Below are 23,357 nucleotides of genomic sequence, written 5' to 3'. Positions count from 1 at the left end.
ATCAAAACCAATTGCTTTTAGCTTGTCAATCAGAATGGAGTGATTGACAGTGTCGAAGGCCTTTTGTAGGTCCAGCATGACCATGCCGTAGTATTTGCCCGCGTCCACCTCTTGTTTGATGTGGTCGATCAAATAGAGAAGGCATGTGTCAGTGGAGTGGGATGTTCTGAAGCCAGATTGGAATTCGTAGATTAGATAATTTTTCAGTGTTATCAGTTCTATGAAGTTACTTGTACTTTCTCAACAACAGAGTACTTTTCTATGAAGTTACTTGTACTTTCTCAACAATAGAGTACTTCTCTGAAGTTACAGTACTTATACTTTCTCTACAACAGAGTACTTCTTTATGAAGCTACTTGTACTTTCTCAACAACAGAGTACTTTTCTATGAAGTTACGTGTACTTTCTCAACAACAGAGTACTTTTCTATGAAATTATTTGTACTCTCTCCACAACAGAGTACTTCTCTAAAGTTACTTGTACTTATTCTACAACAGAGTACGTCTCTATTTAGTCCCTGTAATTGTATGTCATTAAAAACACATGTGTTTGTTTCCCCCTCTCACTGTCTGACCGCTGCATTCTCTAGACACACATCTCTAAATAAACTCTGTCCTTGGCTGCTTTTCAAATGTCCTGTTTTCATTCCAAAAGTCGCTTCCTGAGCCCGAAGGCAAACAGAGCAGAGCAAACTTCAGCGACATCACAGCGTGGACCCTCTTGCGCTTGCCGCACGCTTCACATCCTCCTGGCCCCGCGCTGCCTGCCGCACCAGCTCCGCCGAGATGGACACCACGCGGATATCAATGCTCCTGCTCTGCTTCCTGTGGTCTGTGCTACGGTGCGCTCGCGGTGCCGGCATTGGGACCGGTCCCACGGAGCTCTCTCCTATCCCCTGCAACGACAAGGCTGTGGAGAAGCTGTCCCGTCTGGCCGTCACCTATCTCAACGAGGACCGCGCCGACGGCTACAAGTTCGCCCTAAACCGCATTTCCAACGTCCACCTGCACGCCCAGGTCAGTAGAGAGAGAGTCACTGCAGTTTACTACTGTCAGGGTGGACTGCCTGGGTCATAATGTATAACAATATGTAGTTTATTACTGTCAGGGTGGACTGCCTGGGTCATAATGTATAACAATATGTAGTTTATTACTGTCAGGGTGGACTGCCTGGGTCATAATGTATAACAATATGTAGTTTATTACTGTCAGACTGCCTGGGTCATAATGTATAACAATATGTAGTTTATTACTGTCAGACTGCCTGGGTCATAAAGTATAACAATATGTAGTTTATTACTGTCCGGGTGGACTGCCTGGGTCATAATGTATAACAATGTAGTTTATTACTGTCAGACTGCCTGGGTCATAATGTATAACTATGTAGTTTATTACTGTCAGACTGCCTGGGTCATAATGTATAACAATATGTAGTTTATTACTGTCAGACTGCCTGGGTCATAAAGTATGTAGTTTATTACTGTCAGGGTGGACTGGCTGGGTCATAATGTATAACAATATGTAGTTTATTACTGGCAGGGTGGACTGCCTGGGTCATAATGTATAACTATGTAGTTTATTACTGTCAGGGTGGACTGCCTGGGTCATAATGTATAACAATATGTAGTTTATTACTGTCAGACTGCCTGGGTCATAATGTATAACAATATGTAGTTTATTACTGTCAGGCTATTAAAGGGGCAGTTCACCCCAAATTACATAATGTCCCCCCTTACCCCGGAGTGCTATATACACATCCAGATCATATTTTGGGGTGATTGACTTTCGTTTTGGAGATATCTTCCATAGAGATATCAGCTGTCACCCCAGTACTCTGCTGAACGGCACTCGGTTTGTACGTTCGAAAAACTCTGTCTCTTTCCAGACATTAAATCCACAGACCATGTTGTGAGCAGTTTCATTCAGGAACTCGTTCCTATCATAGGTAATAATGAAGGGTGTCCGCAGTCTAATGCGTATGGATTTGGGGGTCCTTGACGTGACTGGTAGATACGGTCAGTCTAGGTTCTGGTGGTCAGTCTGTAGGTTCTGGTGGTCAGTCTGTAGGTTCTGTTCTACAGTATATCTCATACTGTGTGTGTGTGTGTGTGTGTGTGTGTGTGTGTGTGTGTGTGTGTGTGTGTGTGTGTGTGTGTGTGTGTGTGTGTGTGTGTGTGTGTGTGTGTGTGTGTGTGTGTGTGTGTGTGTGTGTGTGTGCGTGCGTGTCAGGGACCAGCAGGAAGTGTCTATTACCTGGACCTAGATGTTCTGGAGACCAAGTGTCACATTGGCAGCGAGAAACCATGGAAAAGATGTGACATCAGACCATTCATGGAGACAGTAGGACACTCTCTTTATCTTTATCTCTCTCACACACACACACACACACACACACACACACACACACACACACACACACACACACACACACACACACACACACACACACACACACACACACACACACACACACACACACACACACACACACACACACACACACACACACACACACACACACACACACACACACACACACACACACACACACACACACACACACACACACACACTCTCTGTCTATCTCTCTCACACTTAAATCAATATATTTTTCTGGACTCCAGAGTGGGGCCCAGTTGTGATTGTGACTTTTTGGCCATTTTGTGAAAAAAGAAAAGAAAAACACAACTCTAGTTTAAAGGACAATATAAATCTATCAAAGAACATGACAGGCTCCTGACAAGGTGGCACCACCATGTGGACAGCCTGAGTAACTGCAGAGAGGACTGACAGTCACAATGTGTTTATTTTAAAGGTGACATGTACTATAAATGTCATTTTTCAGTATCTAGCATTGTATTATAGTAATAGGAGTTCGTATCAATGTGTTTTAGTGTCTAAATACCATATTGGCGGATTGCTCTGATTCAGCTCAGCCCCTTTCCTCCTCCAGTAAATCAGGCCATTTTGATTTGAACGTCTGAGTCACGTCATTCGGACGCTGGGTAGCGCACAGTGATGCGATTGGCTCTGTGGTTGGAGCTAATGCCCGCCTACTTCCTCATACTGTGAGGCAGATTGAAACCCGACACCTCTGCATACTCTGGAGGGAGAGAGAGAGAGAGATAGAGAGGGAGAGAGAGAGGGAGAGAGAGGGAGAGACAGAGAGAGAGAGAGAGGGAGACAGAGAGAGAGACGGAGGGAGCACTTGGGGGGGGGGGGGGGGGGGGACCTGCCGCACCACACGGGAGGTGGGACCCTCTCGAAAACGAGGGGGCCTCCCTTCCTTCCCTCTCCCGTGTGGCGCGGCAGGTCCCCCCCCCCCCCCCAAATGCTCCCTCCCTCTCTCTCTCTGTCTCCCTCTCTCTCTCTCTCTCTCTGTCTCTCCCCAGTGGCGGCTCTGCCACTAGGGGCGCAAGGGCGCCGACCCACCTGCTGCCAGCTGCTGTTAAATCAGAGAAGAAGAAAAAAAAACTTTTTTGTTTTTTGTTTTATAGCCCTATAAATAATATAAACATGTTTAAAATGAATAATATTTACTCATTTTAAGTATGTTTGTGTTTCCAATGCACAATATAACTTAATTTTACAAAGATTAATAATAGTTTTCCTGAACAGGAAGTGACGATTCTGTCTGATATAGACCTTTTCATTAGTAGCCGCAGGCATTTCTCCTCGCCGTATTTCTCTCTGGGCTAGGCGCAATTGCGCCTGGAGTGCGCGTGCCCGCCGTGCACTGGTTCATCGTTGTATCCGTCGCAGCCACGCGCTTTGCGTTGAATATGATGTATTATGATGGAACTCGGGCGCTGGTTTGAAACGACCTAGCAAGCAGCCGAGCGTCTAAAAGCTCTCTGATTGGCCGACGCTGTACTTTCCATAACCGCAGTTTGCAACATGAGTTTATGCTGTTGTTGTGATGTGTGATGGCAAGTTCTTTCAACGGTTAGGCTTAGGCACTCTTTCAAAGTTGGTTAAGGTTAGAGTTTGTCTTAGAGCATGGCGATAGAACACCAGGTAGTTTGCAGGCTGTTCGAGGCGGAAATGGACAAAGATACAGCTCTTCACTCACAGTACTTGTTGGCTAACAAAAAGCTATATGGATGCAGAGGGACAACAATGGATGGACATCAACACAGGCTGGATGGACAATGCCATGGAGTGGATATACTTTATCAACAAGCCAACAACAAGGTAGATTAGCGATCTTAACTCTAGTTTAATTCATGATACGTTGTCTACTGATGCCGCATAACGTTGTAACGTTACAGGTTTCAGCTAACGTTAGCTACTGCTAGCTGTTAGCTCCGTTATCTTAGCTGGCCACTTTTATAATTACTGCATGGAAACGGAGTAACGTTAACGTTTAAACGTTATGTCGAGGTCATACAATACTACAGTCGACATAAGGTTAACGTTACCCCGTTTCCATGAAGTGTTTAAATAGCAGCAATCTTGTTGAAAATGTAACTTTACTAAAATGCTCTCTCTCTCTCTCTCGCTCTCTCTCTCTCTCGCTCTCTCTCTCTCTCTCTCTCTAATTTCGCCGCGTGTGGTGCATAACCACTCAGACAATGAATGGTAACTTGTTTAAAATTATGAGCTTTACAAATGTGTTTATTATTGAATGGATCTGACATCATCTGAGAGAGAGAGAGAGAGAGCGAGAGAGAGAGAGAGAGAGAGAGAGAGAGAGCGAGAGAGAGAGAGCGAGAGAGCGAGAGAGAGAGAGAGCGAGAGAGAGAGAGAGAGAGCTGTGCGTGTTTGTGTTGGGCTATTGGAAACGTGGTTGCATTTGACTGACTGATCATATATTGATCGATGGCAATGGTGATAATATTCGCCAATGCGTGCCTTGTACATGTTTGCAAAATGTTTGGTATAGCGCCCCTAGTGGCGAAGCATCCACGAGCCGCTACTGTCTCTCCCTCTCTCTCTCCCTCTCTATCTCTCTCTCTCCCTCCAGAGTATGCAGAGGTGTCGGGTTTCAATCTGCCCCCAAGTGCTCCCTCCCTCTCTCTCTCTGTCTCCCTCTCTCTCTCTCTCTCTCTCTCTCTCTCTCTCTCTCTCTCGCACCCCCCTCCCCTCTCTCTCTCTCTCTCTCTCTCTCTCTCTCTCTCTCTCTCTCTCTCTCTCTCTCTCTCTCTCTCTCTATCTCTCTCTGTCTACCTCTCTCTGTCTATTCATTCATTTTCATTCATTCATTCATACCAGTCACTCAAAGTGCTTATGGGCGTAGCCAGGCCATAACAGCCTGAAATCTTGGAGCTGAAAAATGATGGTTTTGAGTACTTGATTAGAAATATAAAACAATGCATTTCTTTGAAAAAAACCTTACAGATGTCTTCAATAGACTAACAGGAATTGTGTAAAGTTGCCCAAATAGTGCTAGGAATAGCAGTACATAGCCCCTTTAAGTTTAAAGGTGCTATAGATACAAATTGTATGTAAAGAAATATTTTATTATTATTATTGTTTTTAATAATACATCCACAGAGCTTTTAGAAAGGTGCAGAATAGAACTATTGCTTTTCCCAAAAAAAAGTATTGATTTGATGGGGGGCTTCCGGTGTCGTGGAGTGAAGACACATATTCACAACCTTTCCCCTAGCTTTGACCAAATTCTCACTCTTAATACCCTCACTGGTCTTTTTATTTTCTTTTAATTAATGATTTACGCAGTATAATACTTTTTATGACAAACATGACATGCAAACAGACAAATAAGCGTGGTGCGTCGTCCACAATAGCCGACAAGATACACCTTCAGACGCTGACTACGCCGGAACCTGTTAGCCTAGCTGCTATCAATAAGCTTCTCGAGATGTACTTTGAAACCTACCGCGTAGCAGTATCAGCCAAGATAAGAGCAGCCATAGAGAACCTGGTCAAAAAGGTATAAAAGCTCCACACAAAAACCATGGACAATACCAATGAGATCGTCTCGCTCACGAGGGAGGCTAGCCAGCAAGACCAACGTTTGCAACGTATCTAGTTGGACCTAGCTATCAAGCTATCCGAGCTAGCCAAGATTCAAGCTAGGCTCACTAATGTTCAGTCTCGCAAAAGACAGAATAACATAAGAATTATCGGTCTACCGGAGGACACCGAAGGACCCCATCCATCACACTTTTTTCCTGAGATGCTGCAAGAAGTCCTGGGTAAAGAATTCTTAGCTAACCCTCTCGATAGAACGCACTGCGCTAATATGGCTAAACCAGCAAAAGGACAGAGGCTGAGAACTATAATTATATGGATCCATAATTTCAGCTAAAGGAGCTAATCATCCGGGAGGCCCGGTCTAGAAAAGGCAAGTTGTTGTACAAAGGCCAATGCATCGCTATTTACGAAGACTACCCACCGGAGATCGTGGCTCAACATAAAGAATACAAATAAGTCATGTCTGAATTATGGCAAATGGGCTACATGCCGACGCTACTCTTCCCAGCCAAGCGAACCATCGTAACCAAACAGGGGACGAGAAAGACGCTTGTGTCGGTCACTGAAGCAGAGGACTACCTAAGGGGAGCGCGGGGGAGCCCAGAAGCAGAGGACTACCTAAGGGGAGCGTGGGGGAGCCCAGAAGCAGAGGACTACCTGAGGGGAGCGCGGGGGGGGGGGCCCAGAAGCTACTGATGATGCTTGCTAACAACGTGTTTGTCGAACATGTCTACAGTTAGGCCAAGCTAAGTTGGCCATGCTCTGAGACTTTCATTGTTGCGATGCTAAGCTAAGTCAACCAATCAAGCTATGCTAGGTTAAGCTTGACCAATCAAGCAAGCTAAAGCAGATGTGTTATTTTATTAAGTTAACAAGTTATAGCAGACCGGCTACATTGGCTAACAAGCTCATGTTGAGTTGGCCCAAGACAACTATATTTCAATTACGATGGTTCATAGTTGATGGATAACAGACAATATATCGAACCTAAGGTAAGTCAACTGGGTTCCTTCATGTTATGACCATCATACTGTTCAATCAACTTAAATGGACCATGTGCGTGAAGCTAGCAAACTGTATTGCATTAAGCTAGTTGTGCTATGTTTATTCTAGGTTTGTCTTTTAAGCTAGCGGGTTATAGTGGGCTGAGCTATTGAGCTTGCTCGTTAGCCTAGCGATTATGATATGCAAGCTACAAACCTCCCACCCAACCCCCTCAAATGTACAGTTTCTTCCCACTCAAATGTATATATTCTCTTTTAGAATCTCTGTCTCTTAAACAGTACTGTATATTTGTATATCTTGTATGTCATAAATGTCTGGATGTAACAGTACTGTAGGCCTATATCTGTATGTCGTGTATGTCATAAATGTCATGATGAATTGAAAATGGGGGACGCTGATGTAAACAAGATGAAAGTCTTTCTCTGGTCTGCATCCCCTTAACAATTGTGTGTATTGAGCCGTACTGTATTGTACCCATTATGCAATCTGTTAATAAAGTTTTCAATCAATCAATCAAACAATGGCTAATAGGTTCTAAGTTGATTAATGTTAGACAACCCTTAGGTAGATAACAATTATTGCTTTGCCAATGTGGAGCACTCAGATAGCAGGATTTACCCCGGTCATTTTGATTTAACTTAGCAGCCTATCAATCCGTTGACTAGGATTAACAACAGCCATAAAGAATGGTTTATTTTTATATATATATACAATTTGTACAATTCACTACTTTTGATACTCAGTCGATTGGGATACACAACCTATGGGTGATGCAGGGGCGATGGCCTTTTTAGCCACTACTGTTGTCTGTGCTTTATATATATATTTTTATATACCTAAGGGTCAAGACACTGCCTTTCTTGTCTACTTCATATATACTGTGGAAATGTTCATTTCACAATTAGAAACTTTATACGCTGATCTATACACTTCGCTCCAATCTAACTACAATGAACAGACAAATACACAGCGGAAAATAGTTAAAAAGGAACTCTATTCTTAGACAGTGCTCCGAATCTTTTATGCACAGTACGAGACAGAATTACTACTTCCATGATGCTAGACCCAGTCACTTACTCGCAATGAGAATCCATGCTAATGATCAGTTTTCAGATATCCCTTCAATCAAAGCCAACAGGGGGAGTTAACTGCACTGGACCAGGGTGAATATGTCTGGATAACCATGTAATGCACAGTAATATCATTTGTTTCCCTGTGTGGACCTAAATACTCTCTAGGGTCTCTCCACATTTAATAAATATGGGATAAACAAACCACCTTTGTTGTGTACACCAAACTCATTTCCCCTTCTGGCTAGGAGTCGGTGGGGGAAGCCTGTTCTGTTCATCATCTCCTCATTAAGCAAACAATGTTGGTTAACCACCTTTGACTACTCCAATATACGACAGGGGCTTGGGAGTTGGGGAGACCGATTACTCTGTTAGAACTCAGATAAGAGATGCAATTACTGAGATGCAGAGGGAGCACCCGGCTGGGATGGAATTACACCTGAACTATACCTAGCGTTCTGGGAACCACTGGGCCCACTATTGCATGAGATGATTGAACACTCCATTGAACAAGGGGGATTCTCAAGGGATGTAAATATGGCTCTTATTTCTCTACTCCTTAAGAAGGACAAGGACCCAAATGACTGTGGTAGCTACAGGCCCCCAAGTCTCTGCGCCAACCTCAAAATATTTGCCAAAGTCCTGTCCCATCGTCTACAAAAATATATGACAGAGCTAGTACACTGTGACCAAACAGACTTTATTCGGGCACGCTTAGCTGCAGATAACCTTAGAAGATTGTTGCATATAATCGACACTAGTAAGGATAATATAATACCAGCCACAGTCCTGTCTTTGGATGCCATGAAGGCCTTCGATAAACAGGAGTGGTCATACCTATGGGCGGTACTGGAGGCTATGGGACTTGGAAAGGGATTTATTCATATGATTAAAGTACTCTACGCCACTCCATAAGCAATGATAATGACTGGCAAGATCTGCTCCCCTCTCTTTTCAGTCTCAAGGTCTTAGAATCTCTTAGCAAGCGCCCCCAAAATTGGCCATTTTAGTTTTTGTTTTTGAGGACTGCATACTTTTTTGCAAACCAAAACAACATATATATATATTTTTGTATCTACTTTTTCTCCCCATTTAAAAAATGTTCTCCCTTCCCCAAGTATTGTCCAATTCTACCCTCCCCTGTCTCGAACGCTGTTGGCCATGCCTCCCACAAGCTGGCTGCAATGTGGACGAAGCCTTGCATCACGTGTCCCCTCCGGTACGCTGTTGCATCTTTTCACCTGAACAGCGCGATCTCTCAGCGGCGAGGGTCTGCGTGGGAGGGACACGCCGCCCTCGTTGCTTCCTGATTCTACTGCGCAGGCGCACCAACCGACCTGTAGGAGTCGCTGTCCACAACGTCCGATCCCCACCCACCAGCTTCCCAACCCCTAATACTGCCAATTGTATTAGTATGAACGACTAGCCAAGCTGGTAGCAATGCTGAGAGCTGGGCTCGAACCCAGCATCTCCTGCGTTGGTGGCGAGCGCCTTGCCCACTGCGCCACCTAGCCGCCCTAAAAAAACAACATGCTTTAATAACGTAATAGAGTACCATAGGTCTGAACTTGAGTTGTAGAAAAACTTGTTACTCAAGTCTTTCTGTATTAGTTAGTAGTCCAGAGGTAGTATTTCCCCAGAAGGGGGTATGGCTTACAAATCCAGACGGAGCCATAGCCTGAAGCCTTATGTAGTACATATCCAAATTTCATAAAGATCCATTCAGAAATGAGTGATTAGGAGTGATATTGGTAAACTGTGTACAAAGAAAAACTCAGTTTTCTCATAGACTTCAATTAATTTGGCGTCCTGTTAAATAATCTAGTTGTTTACCTAGATCCCTGATTCACACATCCCCACATGGGGTATCATTGGAAGCCACACTCATTGGCTACAACGATCCACAATCATTTTCGAGATCGGATCTAGATTGACGGAACTACTGCAGCCTGAGTCAGGAGTGGTATTGCGCAATACCGTGTACTTTGCACAAGCCTCAAATACCGGCATGTAACGCTATCGACAGGCAACAAATAAGCCTTCAATTCGATATATATATTGTATTACAAAATATGCACACCGAGCCACTAGCGGTCGCCAAAGTGCTGGTTGCAAAAAGTCCAAAAAACGTCCCATATGTGGGACGTTGCAAACTAAGGCCCTGTCCACACGAGCGCTGGATTTAATGTGACCGAAGTTTGAAAAAAATAAACCTCTGTCCACACAGGTGAACAACCGCATATAATTGCGTACTCACGGCTGCTGGAAAACCAGCAAACCGATACATGTAGTACAATGTCAAAGCAGTAGGCGGCGATGTTGTTCAGACATGAAGGCCATTTCAACCAATCAGAAAAGGTTGAACGCTCACTACACTTCCTGTTTAGCCGCCATCTTTAAATGTAATTTTGCCAACGGAGGATATATTTTTCAGCAAAGAAAGAAACTGCAATAAACAAACGGATACATTCACTGTGTGTTCTGCCTCTCATTTGTTGATGAAACAAAACCATCAGCAACACAATTAACCACCAAGAGCGGATAGTTTAGTCTCACAAAAGACCGCCGGTGTTGTTAGCTACATGCTAATGTGAATGGCTATATCTATGTATAGTATATAGCTTAAATGCTAACGTAATGTGGTAACGTTACCGCTATGAATGGATGCAAACGTTATTTAACACATTGCAGAATGGGTACAATACAATACGGCTCAATACAAACAATTGTTAAGGGGATGCAGTCTGGACTGGGTTCCTTATAACAATAACTTGACAACACATGAGTTTAGTTTAGCCGCAGCTACATGTTTACTCTGAGCATCAGGTCAGGAATGCGACAACAGACATCAGTCGATCACAACACTCTTCCACACAGACGATACGTTTCGAACAAAAGTTTGTTACAATCATTTTCATATAACGCTACTTGGGACAGCTCTGCTGTAAACACTGGTGTAGCTGGCTCTGCTCTAATCTCTCTACCCCGCGCTCGGTTGCTAATTTGCTGTTGTTTGACAGTCTGCCGTGAACATGGGAAATAATTGCGACAGCTCTGCTGTAAACACTGGGAATAACCTCGGTTGCTATGCCCACACGCAACTGCAAAACCGCAAAACTTCACCCTGGGCTCCGGTTTTCAAGACCGCGGTTGCAATGTAGCAAATCCCCGGTTGTGTGTGGCCGAACAGTGCAACTGCACACATACAATCATGGTTATATTAAATCCAGCGCTCGTGTGGACAGGGCCTAAGAGGCTACAGGGTTGTCCTTTGGGTCCCGGGCTTTTCACGCTATTCCTGGAGCCACTAGCTCAATTTATAAGACAAACAGAGGAAAAAGTCCCTATAACAATCAAAGATACCCTTCACAAGGTTGCTCTTTATGCGGACGATTTACTGATCTTTATGCAGGACCCCTCCAAATTGGCCACAAACTTACTTAAGATAATTGACAAATTTGGTGAACTATCAGGCTTCAAAATCAACTGGGCCAAATCTGCTTGTCTACCCCTTAATGAATTGGCCAGAGCTGTGGACGTCCCAGTGGACATCCCTATAGTTGAACATTTCAAATACCTCTGCATCGAATTTTTTCCCACCCTGAGTCAGACTGTTAGACAAAAGTATACAGGCACATACAACAAAATACTTCAGGATCTCAATAGATGGTCGAGCCTCCCCAACTCACTACAAGCCCAAGCATCGATTATCAAAATTAACTTATTACCCAGAGTAAACTTTATTATCTCAATGGTCCCGTGGGGTCAGCCACTACATCGACACCCATTTTTTAGACTCATCAGAGACAGAACAACCTCAAGGGGCTTCGTTTCTATACACTCTTACTCAGGTCCACATACAAGAACCTCCCCTTAGATACAATTTGGCGGCAAGACATTCCAGAACTGGACCCTGAGTTTGATTGGGGTGATGTCTGGACTAATATTACACTGGCCTCCCGTAATGCCAATCATCAACAAGTACACTTTAACTATATTCATAGAACATATCTCACCCCTAGGAAACTGTGTATGATGGGCCTTGTGGCTGACTCCCGGAGCACCCTGTGCACATGTTTTGGGAATGCCGATTTTGGAAAGCCATAACTGCTAAGCTTTCAGACATATGTGATTTGACAATACCAGTATCAACAACGACACTACTACTGAATGATATCTCTCAGCTGCCGGCTCCTATAATAAAATACTTGTTTTAGTGGGACTTACCTCAGGCTCCTCAGCCAAAAAATGTATAGCCATGAGATTGAAATAACCCGACAAACTTGCCATAATTAATTGGGCTTTAACATTCTTGGATGTAATTTATTTATAGATCTCCACAGCTTGGGTAATTGGAGTCAAATAATCTAATATTAGGTTATGGGCATCGGCAGCTGAGAGAGTAAAGTCCATGATCTAGCAGCAGGTGAGGTCGGGGTGTTCGGTCTTGAGAGGTCCTGGGGTGGGATTGGGGAAAGAAATGTCTTTTAGAATTATCATTTATTATTATAGTTTTATTTTACATATTCTCCCTGTCTTGTGTTCCCAATGTCATTGTTTTTAATGTATTTGTAATGTAATTTATCTGATTTAATTTCATTCGTTATCTCTGTCTTATTTTAATTGCTATCATTATCGTTATTGTAGTGTATTGTGTTGTGTCTGTCAAATGTAAAGTATTGATTTGATTGAATGATTTAATTTATCATTTAAAAAATGTTGGCGGGTCCAAAATTAATGTTGTTGTTTACATGTTGCATGTATCCCCTCCCTACTTCCCATTTCCCCACGTGGAATGCACCTGGATTGGATACGTTAGTGCGACATTTAGTGGCTGAATGTTATCTATAGCACCTGTAAATATAAGTACTTTTCTCATACAGGGAATAATAATGTAATAATGAATTGATATTTAAATATATATTTTCTTAGGGCGGCTAAGTGGCGCAGTGGGCAAGGCGCTCGCCACTAACGCAGGAGATGCTGGGTTCGAGCCCAGCTCTCTGCGTTGCTTCCGGCTTGGCTGGTCGTTCATACTAATACAATTTGGCAGTATTAAGGGGTGGGAAAGCCGGTGGGTGGGGATCGGACGTTGTGGACAGCGACTCCTACAGGTCGGTTGGTGCGCCTGTACAGCAGAATCAGGAAGCAACGGGAGCAGCGTGAGCCTCCCACGCGTTACTCCTCGCCACTGAGAGATCGCGCTGTACAGGTGAAAAGATGCGACAGCTGCCTCCTCGTGTACCGGAGGGCACACGTGATGCAAGGCTTGGTCCACATTGCAGCCAACCAGTGGGAGGCATGGTCTAACAATGTTCGAGACAGGGGAGGGTAAAATTGGATAATACGAAAATTGGGATGGGAGAAAAATAGAAACTGGGGAGAAAAAGTTGATATATATATATATTTTCTTTTCTATTAAGAATTGAGAATTAAACAAGTGATTGATATCATGATATCACCTGATTTCATTTTCTTCCCAGCAAATCTCTGGAAACTGCAACACCACTATTCTGCACACCCCAGAGGGCTTCTCCTACCTGTACAGCTATGACTGTACCCTTGTACCAGGTACACTCTCATAACCATTACTGTACCCTTGTACCAGGTACACTCTCATAACCATTACTGTACCATCGTACCAGGTACACACTCATAACCATTACTGTACCATCGTACCAGGTACACACTCACCATGGACTTATCACCCCCACGACACACCACAAACCGCCTTGGCCAGTCCTTCATGCCAGTAGCCATCATGCTCCACAACTGTGGGCATGGACTGCTGCCAATTCCTGGAGAGCTAACGGCTGGAGAACTTGAGAACTGTTAGGACTATCTGACTCAATAATAAACTATCATCACTATCCTGCCATTCACTACTGTTATTATCACTATTATCACAATCACCATTATTACATTGCACTTTGTTCTATGTTCTATGCTCTGTTATTATTATTAGAATTATTGTTATAATTATTATTTGTACCTATTGCCAAGGGGATTATTAAAGGACCACTTGACTTGACTGTGTTTCTTGTCCCCAGACCCACCAGAGAAGCTGCAGCAGACCTGTCCTACCTGTCCGGTCCTGCTGCCGGTGGACAGCGCAGAGGCAGTGGCCGCTGCCAGACTGAGCCTGGTCTTCTTTAAGAGCCAGTCTACCCTGGCAGCAGGTCTGGGCCTGAAGAGAATCACCAGAGCTGCGTCTCAGGTACCAGACCACGCCAAGCTACCGGTGTAAATACCACGCCAAGCTACCGGTGTAAATACCACACCAAGCTACCGGTGTACCACACCGGTGTAAATACCACGCCAAGCTACCGGTGTACCACACTGATAAAATACCACGCCAAGCTACCGGTGTACCACACTGATAAAATACCACACCAAGCTACCGGTGTACCACACTGATAAAATACCACACCAAGCTACCGGTGTACCACACTGATAAAATACCACACCATGCTACCAGTGTACCACACAATGCAATGCAATTCATAAATGGTTAAAATTCATTGAATTCAGCTCAATTCCATTTCAAACGGCACATAGTCTTTTTTATTATGTATAGGTTACTAATAATTATTTAATAAATATTAATTAACCCCAATCCCAGTTTTTACAGTTTAGAATCTGTAATGCCGTCAAAAGGCGACCTAGTCTAGAGTAGACCAAGGAGCCCCCCTTGGTATTGCAATTTGTTTAATTTATTTTTGTTTTGGTCTGATGTGTGGGTTGGAGTTGAGTGGGGATTAAGATTTTTTTTTTTATTTGCAGTGTATACTTTTATTCTATATTATAGTTAGATGTTCCATGGTATTCTCCCTCTGTGTGTGTCAGGTTGCTCCAGCGAAGGCCAGCTTTGTGGAGTTCACGGTGCAGGAGTGTCCTGAAGGGTTCATGGAGACGGGGACGTGCCAACGCCTCACTCAGGAGGCAGACACAGAGGTACACAGCCGTATGGGGCTGCCTGCTCCTCTAGTCCACTGGGCATTTCCTGCTTGATAACAAGATGCTCCTCTATCAACTGGGCATTTCCTGCTTGATAACAAGATGCTCCTCTATCAACTGGGCATTTCCTGCTTGATAACAAGATGCTCCTCTATCAACTAGGTGTTTCCTGCTTGATAACAAGATGCTCCTCTACCAACTAGGCATTTCCTGCTTGATAACAAGATGCTCCTCTATCAACTAGACATTTCCTGCTTGATAACAAGATGCTCCTCTACCAACTAGGCATTTCCTGCTTGATAACAAGATGCTCCTCTATCAACTAGACATTTCCTGCTTGATAACAAGATGCTCCTCTATCAACTAGACATTTCCTGCTTGATAACAAGATGCTCCTCTATCAACTAGACATTTCCTGCTTGATAACAAGATGCTCCTCTATCAACTAGACATTTCCTGCTTGATAACAAGATGCTCCTCTATCAACTAGACATTGCCTGCTTGATAACAAGATGTTCCTCTATCAACTACACATTTCCTGCTTGATAACACGATGCTCCTCTATCAACTAGACATTTCCTGCTTGATAACAAGATGCTCCTCTATCAACTAGACATTTCCTGCTTGATAACAAGATGCTCCTCTATCAACTGGGCATTTCCTGCTTGATAACAATATGCTCCTCTATCAACTAGGCATTTCCTGCTTGATAACAAGATGATCCTCTATCAACTAGACATTTCCTGCTTGATACCAAGATGCTCCTCTATCAACTAGACATTTCCTGCTTGATAACAAGATGCTCCTCTATCAACTAGACATTTCCTGCTTGATACCAAGATGCTCCTCTATCAACTAGACATTTCCTGCTTGATAACAAGATGCTCCTCTATCAACTAGACATTTCCTGCTTGATAACAAGATGCTCCTCTATCAACTAGGCATTTCCTGCTTGATAACAAGATGCTCTATCAAATAGGTGTTTCCTGCTTGATAACAAGATGCTCCTCTATCAACTGGGCATGTCCTGCTTGATAACAACATGCAAATTGTGGATTGTATGGTGGTTTTTAATGTGGATCTATTGTGATGTTACTTCTGTGATCTGTGAACAGTCTTCATCAAGATTGTTCTGACATCATAATGTTGATGTAACTAAGACTGTTGTGACATCATAATGTTGATGTAACTAAGACTGTTGTGACATCATAATGTTGATTAAGACTGTTCTGACATCATAATGTAACTAAGACTGTTCTGACATCATAATGTTAATGTAACTAAGACTGTTCTGACATTATAATGTTGATGTAACTAAGACTGTTCTGACATCATAATGTTGATGTAACTAAGACTGTTCTGACATCATAATGTTAATGTAACTAAGACTGTTCTGACATCATAATGTTGATGTAACTAAGACTGTTCTGACATCATAATGTTGATGTAACTAAGCGATTTGCTGGGGATTTTCTTTTTGCTAATTAGCTTACAGACAATAATGTGGGAAAATACATTCTAATGATACAGACGTCTTGTTGATTAAATAGATTCAATTATATTAATGATACAGACATCTTATCAATTAAATAGATTAAATAAATGTTAATTATACAGACATCTTGTCAATTAAATAGATTAAATAAATGTTGATGTCTTGATTGTCTATAGATTCATAGTCAACTAGATGTTTCCAATGGAATTGTGTTTCTAGAGGAACAGCTTGTGTTGCTAGGGAACAGCTTGTGTTGCTAGGGAACAGCTTGTGTTGCTAGGGGAACAGCTTGTGTTGCTAGGGAACAGCTTGTGTTGCTAGGGGAACAGCTTGTGTTGCTAGGGGAACAGCTTGTGTTGCTAGGGGAACAGCTTGTGTTGCTAGGGGAACAGCTTGTGTTGCTAGGGGAACAGCTTGTGTTGGAACAGCTTGTGTTGCTAGGGGAACATCTTGTGTTGCTAGGCAAACAGCTTGTGTTGCTAGGGGAACAGCTTGTGTTGCTAGGGGAACAGCTTGTGTTGCTAGGGGAACAGCTTGTGTTGGAACAGCTTGTGTTGCTAGGGGAACATCTTGTGTTGCTAGGCAAACAGCTTGTGTTGCTAGGGGAACAGCTTGTGTTGCTAGGGGAACAGCTTGTGTTGCTAGGGGAACAGCTTGTGTTGGAACAGCTTCGGCCAAAGTGTATATTCTGTCAGCTATTGATATTAGCAAACACTGTAACAGGAAATAAACTTAGAATGTTTAGGTTGTCAAGTTGAAAGTGTCATCTTCTCTGTCTCTTCCTGTACCCCTCCTCTCCCTGCTCTCCTCTCCTCAACCCCCACTCCCTCCAGACGGCAGGGTTCTGTTCTGGCTCGGTGTATGGAGACATGGAGTTCTATCCAGATGTCAAGGTGGCCTGTGAGATGTTCAAGCTACAGGTACCAATGTTCTGTTTCCCTATAGCCTGTTCTGTTTCCCTATAGTCTGTGCTGTTCTGTTCCCTATAGCCTGTTCTGTTTCCCTATAGTCTGTGCTGTTCTGTTCCCTATAGCCTGTTCTGTTTCCCCATAGCCTGTTCTGTTTCCCTATAGCCTGTTCTGTTTCCCTATAGCCTGTTCTGTTTCCCCATAGCCTGTTCTGTTTCCCCATAGCCTGTTCTGTTTCCCCATAGCCTGTTCTGTTCTGTTCCCTATAGCCTGTTCTGTTTCCCCATAGCCTGTTCTGTTTCCCCATAGCCTGTTCTGTTCTGTTCCCTATAGCCTGTTCTGTTTCCCCATAGCCTGTTCTGTTCTGTTTCCCTATAGCCTGTTCTGTTTCCCCATAGCCTGTTCTGTTTCCCCATAGCCTGTTCTGTTTCCCTATAGCCTGTTCTGTTTCCCCATAGCCTGTTCTGTTTCCCCATAGCCTGTTTTGTTTCCCTATAGTCTGTGCTGTTCTGTTCCCTATAGCCTGTTCTGTTTCCCCATAGCCTGTTCTGTTTCCCTATAGCCTGTTCTGTTTCCCCATAGCCTGTTCTGTTTCCCCATAGCCTGTTCTGTTCTGTTTCCTAATAGTCTGTTCTGTTCTGTTTCCTAATAGCCTGTTCTGTTCTGTTTCCTAATAGCCTGTTCTGTTTCCCTATAGTCTGTTCTGTTCTGTTCTGTTCCCTAATAGCCTGTTCTGTTTCCCTATAGTCTGTTCTGTTCTGTTTCCCTATAGTCAAGTCAAGTCAAGAGTTTTATTTGTCACGGCATACAAGTATACAATGAAATGCGGGGGGTCTTGCCCGCAACGATTGTGCATAATACAATAGTAATATAGTAATAACAATAGTAATATATAATAGGAATCCAATAGAACGACATTGTGCAATAAAACAGGTAAACAAAGTAGGGCATATCGGTATATGTACATGAGTTATTTACAGAGCATGGCAGGACATGCTAGGACCTGTGGTAGTCTGTGTTGTTATGTTTCCTAATAGTCTGTTCTGTTCTGTTTTCTAATAGTCTGTTCTGTTCTGTTTCCTAATAGTCTGTTCTGTTCTGTTTCCTAATAGTCTGTTCTGTTCTGTTTCCTAATAGTCTGTTCTGTTCTGTTTCCTAATAGTCTGTTCTGTTCTGTTTCCTAATAGTCTGTTCTGTTCTGTTTCCTAATAGTCTGTTTTGTTCTGTTTCCTAATAGTCTGTTCTGTTCTGTTTCCTAATAGTCTGTTCTGTTCTGTTTCCTAATAGTCTGATCTGTTCTGTTTCCTAATAGTCTGTGCTGTTCTGTTTCCCAATAGTCTGTTCTGTTTCCCAATAATCTGTTCTGTTTCCCTATAGCCTGTGCTGTTCTGTTTACCAATAGTCTGTTCTGTTTCCCAATAATCTGTTCTGTTTCCTAATAGTCTGATCTGTTCTGTTTCCTAATAGTCTGTGCTGTTCTGTTTCCCAATAGTCTGTTCTGTTTCCCAATAATCTGTTCTGTTTCCCTATAGCCTGTTCTGTTCTGTTTCCCTATAGCCTGTGCTATTCTGTTTCCCTAATAGTCTGTGTTGTTTTATTTCCTAATAGTCTGTGTTGTTCTGTTTCCTAATAGTCTGTGCTGTTCTGTTTCCTAATAGTCTGTTCTGTTCTGTTCCCTAATAGTCTGTGTTGTTTTATTTCCTAATAGTCTGTTCTGTTCTGTTTCCTAATAGTCTGTGTTGTTCTGTTTCCTAATAGTCTGATCTGTTCTGTTTCCTAATAGTCTGTGTTGTTCTGTTTTATTTCCTAATAGTCTGTTCTGTTCTGTTTCCTAATAGTCTGTTCTGTTCTGTTTCCTAATAGTCTGTGTTGTTTTATTTCCTAATAGTCTGTTCTGTTCTGTTTCCTAATAGTCTGTTCTGTTCTGTTTCCTAATAGTCTGATCTGTTCTGTTTCCTAATAGTCTGTGCTGTTCTGTTTCCTAATAGTCTGATCTGTTCTGTTTCCTAATAGTCTGTGTTGGTCTGTTTTATTTCCTAATAGTCTGTTCTGTTCTGTTTCCTAATAGTCTGTTCTGTTCTGTTTCCTAATAGTCTGTGTTGTTCTGTTTTATTTCCTAATAGTCTGTTCTGTTCTGTTTCCTAATAGTCTGTTCTGTTCTGTTTCCTAATAGTCTGTGTTGTTTTATTTCCTAATAGTCTGTTCTGTTCTGTTTCCTAATAGTCTGTGCTGTTCTGTTTCCTAATAGTCTGTGTTGTTTTATTTCCTAATAGTCTGTGTTGTTCTGTTTTGTTTCCTAATAGTCTGTGCTGTTCTGTTTCCTAATAGTCTGTGTTGTTCTGTTTTGTTTCCTAATAGTCTGTGCTGTTCTGTTTCCTAATAGTCTGTGCTGTTCTGTTTCCTAATAGTCTGTTCTGTTCTGTTTCCCAATAGTCTGTTCTGTTCTGTTTCCTAATAGTCTGTGCTGTTCTGTTTCCTAATAGTCTGTTCTGTTCTGTTTCCTAATAGTCTGTGTTGTTCTGTTTTATTTCCTAATAGTCTGTTCTGTTCTGTTTCCTAATAGTCTGTTCTGTTCTGTTTCCTAATAGTCTGTGTTGTTTTATTTCCTAATAGTCTGTTCTGTTCCCTAATAGTCTGTTCTGTTCTGTTTCCCAATAGTCTGTGTTGTTCTGTTTTGTTTCCTAATAGTCTGTGCTGTTCTGTTTCCTAATAGTCTGTGTTGTTCTGTTTTGTTTCCTAATACAGACAGGAAACAGACTATATAATAGCCAATGCCAATTAAAGACCTCTGAGCAGGTCCTGCATTATTATTAATAGTCTGTGCTGTTCTGTTTCCCAATAGTCTGTTCTGTTCTGTTTCCTAATAGTCTGTGCTGTTCTGTTTCCTAATAGTCTGTTCTGTTCTGTTTCCTAATAGTCTGTGCTGTTCTGTTTCCTAATAGTCTGTTCTGTTCTGTTTCCTAATAGTCTGTGCTGTTCTGTTTCCTAGTCTGTGTTGTTTTATTTTGTTATATGTTTTCTCTCTCCAGAATGTTGACATCTTAACACCAGTGAAGCCTCAGCACCACAACCTTGGGGACCCAGTGAACTCACCTTTGCCCTCTGACCCAGGAAGTGATCCCCAGCCTATACCATCCGACCCTTGGTTGCCTTTCCCCGCTGCCCCTGAAGTACCGGCTGACCCCGCTCCCTTTGACCCTGCGCCCTTTGACCCTGCTCCTGTTGAACCCGCACCCGTTGACCCCACGCCCTTTGCCTCTGCTCCTGTTGACCCCATGCTCTTTGACCCCACGCCCTTTGCCCCTGCTCCTGTTGACCCCATGCCCTTTGACCCCTCTGTCCCGGTCTACCCCGCCGGCCCCCTCACGTCCTCCTCCAGTGAGTCAGCTGAAAGCTTTCTGCCCCGGCAACAAGCATCTCCACTGCCGGTGTCCGTGGGTTCGTCGTCCGTGTCTTCCTCCGAGGAGATAGGGGGCGGCGTGCTGGCACTGAGGCCGCCCTTCAACTTCCGCTACCAGAAGAGCCGCCGCAGGAGGAGGCAGGCCCTGACGGAGACCACGCCCACTCACACGCCCAGCTTCCTGTCCGACTTCCCCTCAGGCTCCTCCCCTTTCCGCTCTTGCCCGGGCCCCTCCAGATACACCACTGTTTAAATGGCAGCAACCTGCTCAATTTCCCTATTTAATCATCTTCCAATAAAGACTATCTTAGTCGAGTAACGGTCACAAAGGTTTCTCGACTAATCAATTCATTGGAAACGAGGGCAACCTCGATGATTTTACGAGCATAAATAAAGGTTTGATGATGATCAATAAACCTTCAATAAAGTTTGTTTTTATTTTAAATGGTAAATAGCTGCATTTATATAGCGCTTTTATCCAAAGCGCTTTACAATTTGTTCCTCACATTTTGACCCATTCACTCACACATTCACACACCGACAGCGGAGGCAACCATGCAAGGTGCCAACCTGCTCATCGGGAGCAATTAGGGGTTAAGTGTCTTGCTCAAGGGCACTTCGACACACTGCCTGGGAGGAGTGGGAATCGAACCGGGAACCTCCGGATTACCAGACGACTGCTCTACCTACAGCTTGAAAACATTGCATCGCCTCAATGATACACATTTGTCTCTAGTCTGCTACAGATTCTAACCTTTTTTACAACATAAAAACATTACATCGCCTCAACAATACAGACTCTTGTGTTTATTACAGATTCTACTCCCTCTTTGGAGAAATCAAACATTGTTTGTTAGATGATGAGGCACGGGCACCATCGGTTTCTAATAAACCATCTGCTTCAATGCCAAGTAAGACGGTACCTGATCTCTTCAAGTCTTCTCCCTCTGTCAAGCTGAGCGGTGAAAAGATCAGAGATATAATAACGTATAATATAATAACGATATGAAAGGATCAGATATATAATAACAATATGAAAGGATCAGAGATATAATAATATATAATATAATAACATATAATATAATAACGATATTAACGGATCAGAGATATAATAACAATATGAAAGGATCAGAGATATAATAATATATAATAATAACATTTAATATAATAACGATATGAAAGATTCAGAGTTATAATAACGTATAATATAACAACATAATATAATAAAATTAAAGGATCAGAGATATAATAACATATAATAACGATATGAAAGGATCAGAGATATAATAACATATAATAACAATACGAAAGGACATATAATTAGGGATGCACCGATCCGACTTTTTAAGTCCCGATACCGATACCGATACCTGGGTTTGGGTATCGGCCAATACCGATACCGATCCGATACCCATTGTCAAATTTTTCTTTCCAAAAAAGTACCAAAAAAGAAAATAATGTAATCCACGTTTTTTTTTATATATATATTAAAATATATTTAGTTTTTAAGAATTGTAAAGGATCACAAGTGTGTTTTTGATTTGTTGTAAACAAAGACAGAAAATAAACTTCATTAAATTCAATTAATAAACTGTATGCCTCACTGTCACTGTGTGGAAGAGACTGGGATCATTCTTTTGTGCAAGGCAACATCAGGCTTGACTTAAAACATTACTTTCCTAACTTAGTGAAACTAAATGTAACAAATTAACACATAGATATAAATGTACTGAATGGTTATTTATTATTTTATTTATTATAATTTTTCTTTTTACCGATCCAGCTATTTTACTGATATCGGCGACCGATACCAATATCGGATTGGTGTATCCCTACATATAATATAATAACATATAATATAATAACGATATGAAAGGATCAGAGATATAATAACATATAATATAATAACAATATGAAAGGATCAGAGATATAATAACATATAATAACGATATGAAAGGATCAGAGATACAGATCCCTCAGATAGAATGACCAACTGTGTTTGAGGGTCCCGCGGGTCAACCTGGTGACACTGGGTTTACCGGGCTTTTGCAGCGATGGCGCAGACACTGTGAAATAAGCTCCCTTTTATTATACACATTTATTATATCCATTGAAAATACATTTGTATTATATCCATTAAAAATACATATTTATTATATCCATTAAAAAGACATATTTATTATATCCATTAAAAATACATTTATTATATCCATTGAAAAGACATATTTATTATATCAATAAAAAATGCATGTTTATTATATCCATTAAAAAGACATTTATTATATCCATTAAAAATACATTTATTATATCCATTGAAAATACATATATATTATACCCATTAAAAATAAATTTATTATATCCATTGAAAAGATATATGATTTATATCCATTAAAAAGACATATTTATTATATCCATTAAACATTTAAAAACCTCATCATTTGAAATATGATAGCAGGGAGAGGGGAGGGAGGGAGGGAGAGAGGGAGGGAGGGAGGGAGGGTTATAGGAGGAGCAGAAGGAGGGACCTACTTCCTCCATCACATTCCTTTGGGTGAATCTCACACGGCCGGTTATCCTTTTGCA

The 23,357-nt window shown here is 42.2% G+C and overlaps 1 protein-coding gene across 1 annotated transcript; it reads left to right on the top strand.

Annotated features, from left to right (window-relative positions):
• The first annotated feature begins 654 nt into the window (after positions 1-654).
• LOC311224619 (fetuin-B) lies at positions 655-21,219 on the top strand. The gene is made up of 7 exons (XM_084309659.1): positions 655-1,016; positions 2,229-2,339; positions 13,498-13,585; positions 14,065-14,231; positions 14,861-14,968; positions 17,300-17,386; positions 20,404-21,219. Exons 1-7 carry the CDS (start codon positions 786-788, stop codon positions 21,025-21,027), a joined length of 1,416 nt encoding a protein of 471 aa, XP_084165785.1. The 5' UTR covers positions 655-785; the 3' UTR covers positions 21,028-21,219.
• Positions 21,220-23,357: the final 2,138 nt, after the last annotated feature.

Source organism: Notolepis coatsorum (assembly GCF_963971535.1).
Source record: "Notolepis coatsorum genome assembly, chromosome: 3".
Lineage (NCBI taxonomy): Eukaryota > Metazoa > Chordata > Actinopteri > Aulopiformes > Paralepididae > Notolepis > Notolepis coatsorum.
Note: the sequence above shows the minus strand (reverse complement) of the source record. Positions and strands in the feature narration are given on the sequence as shown.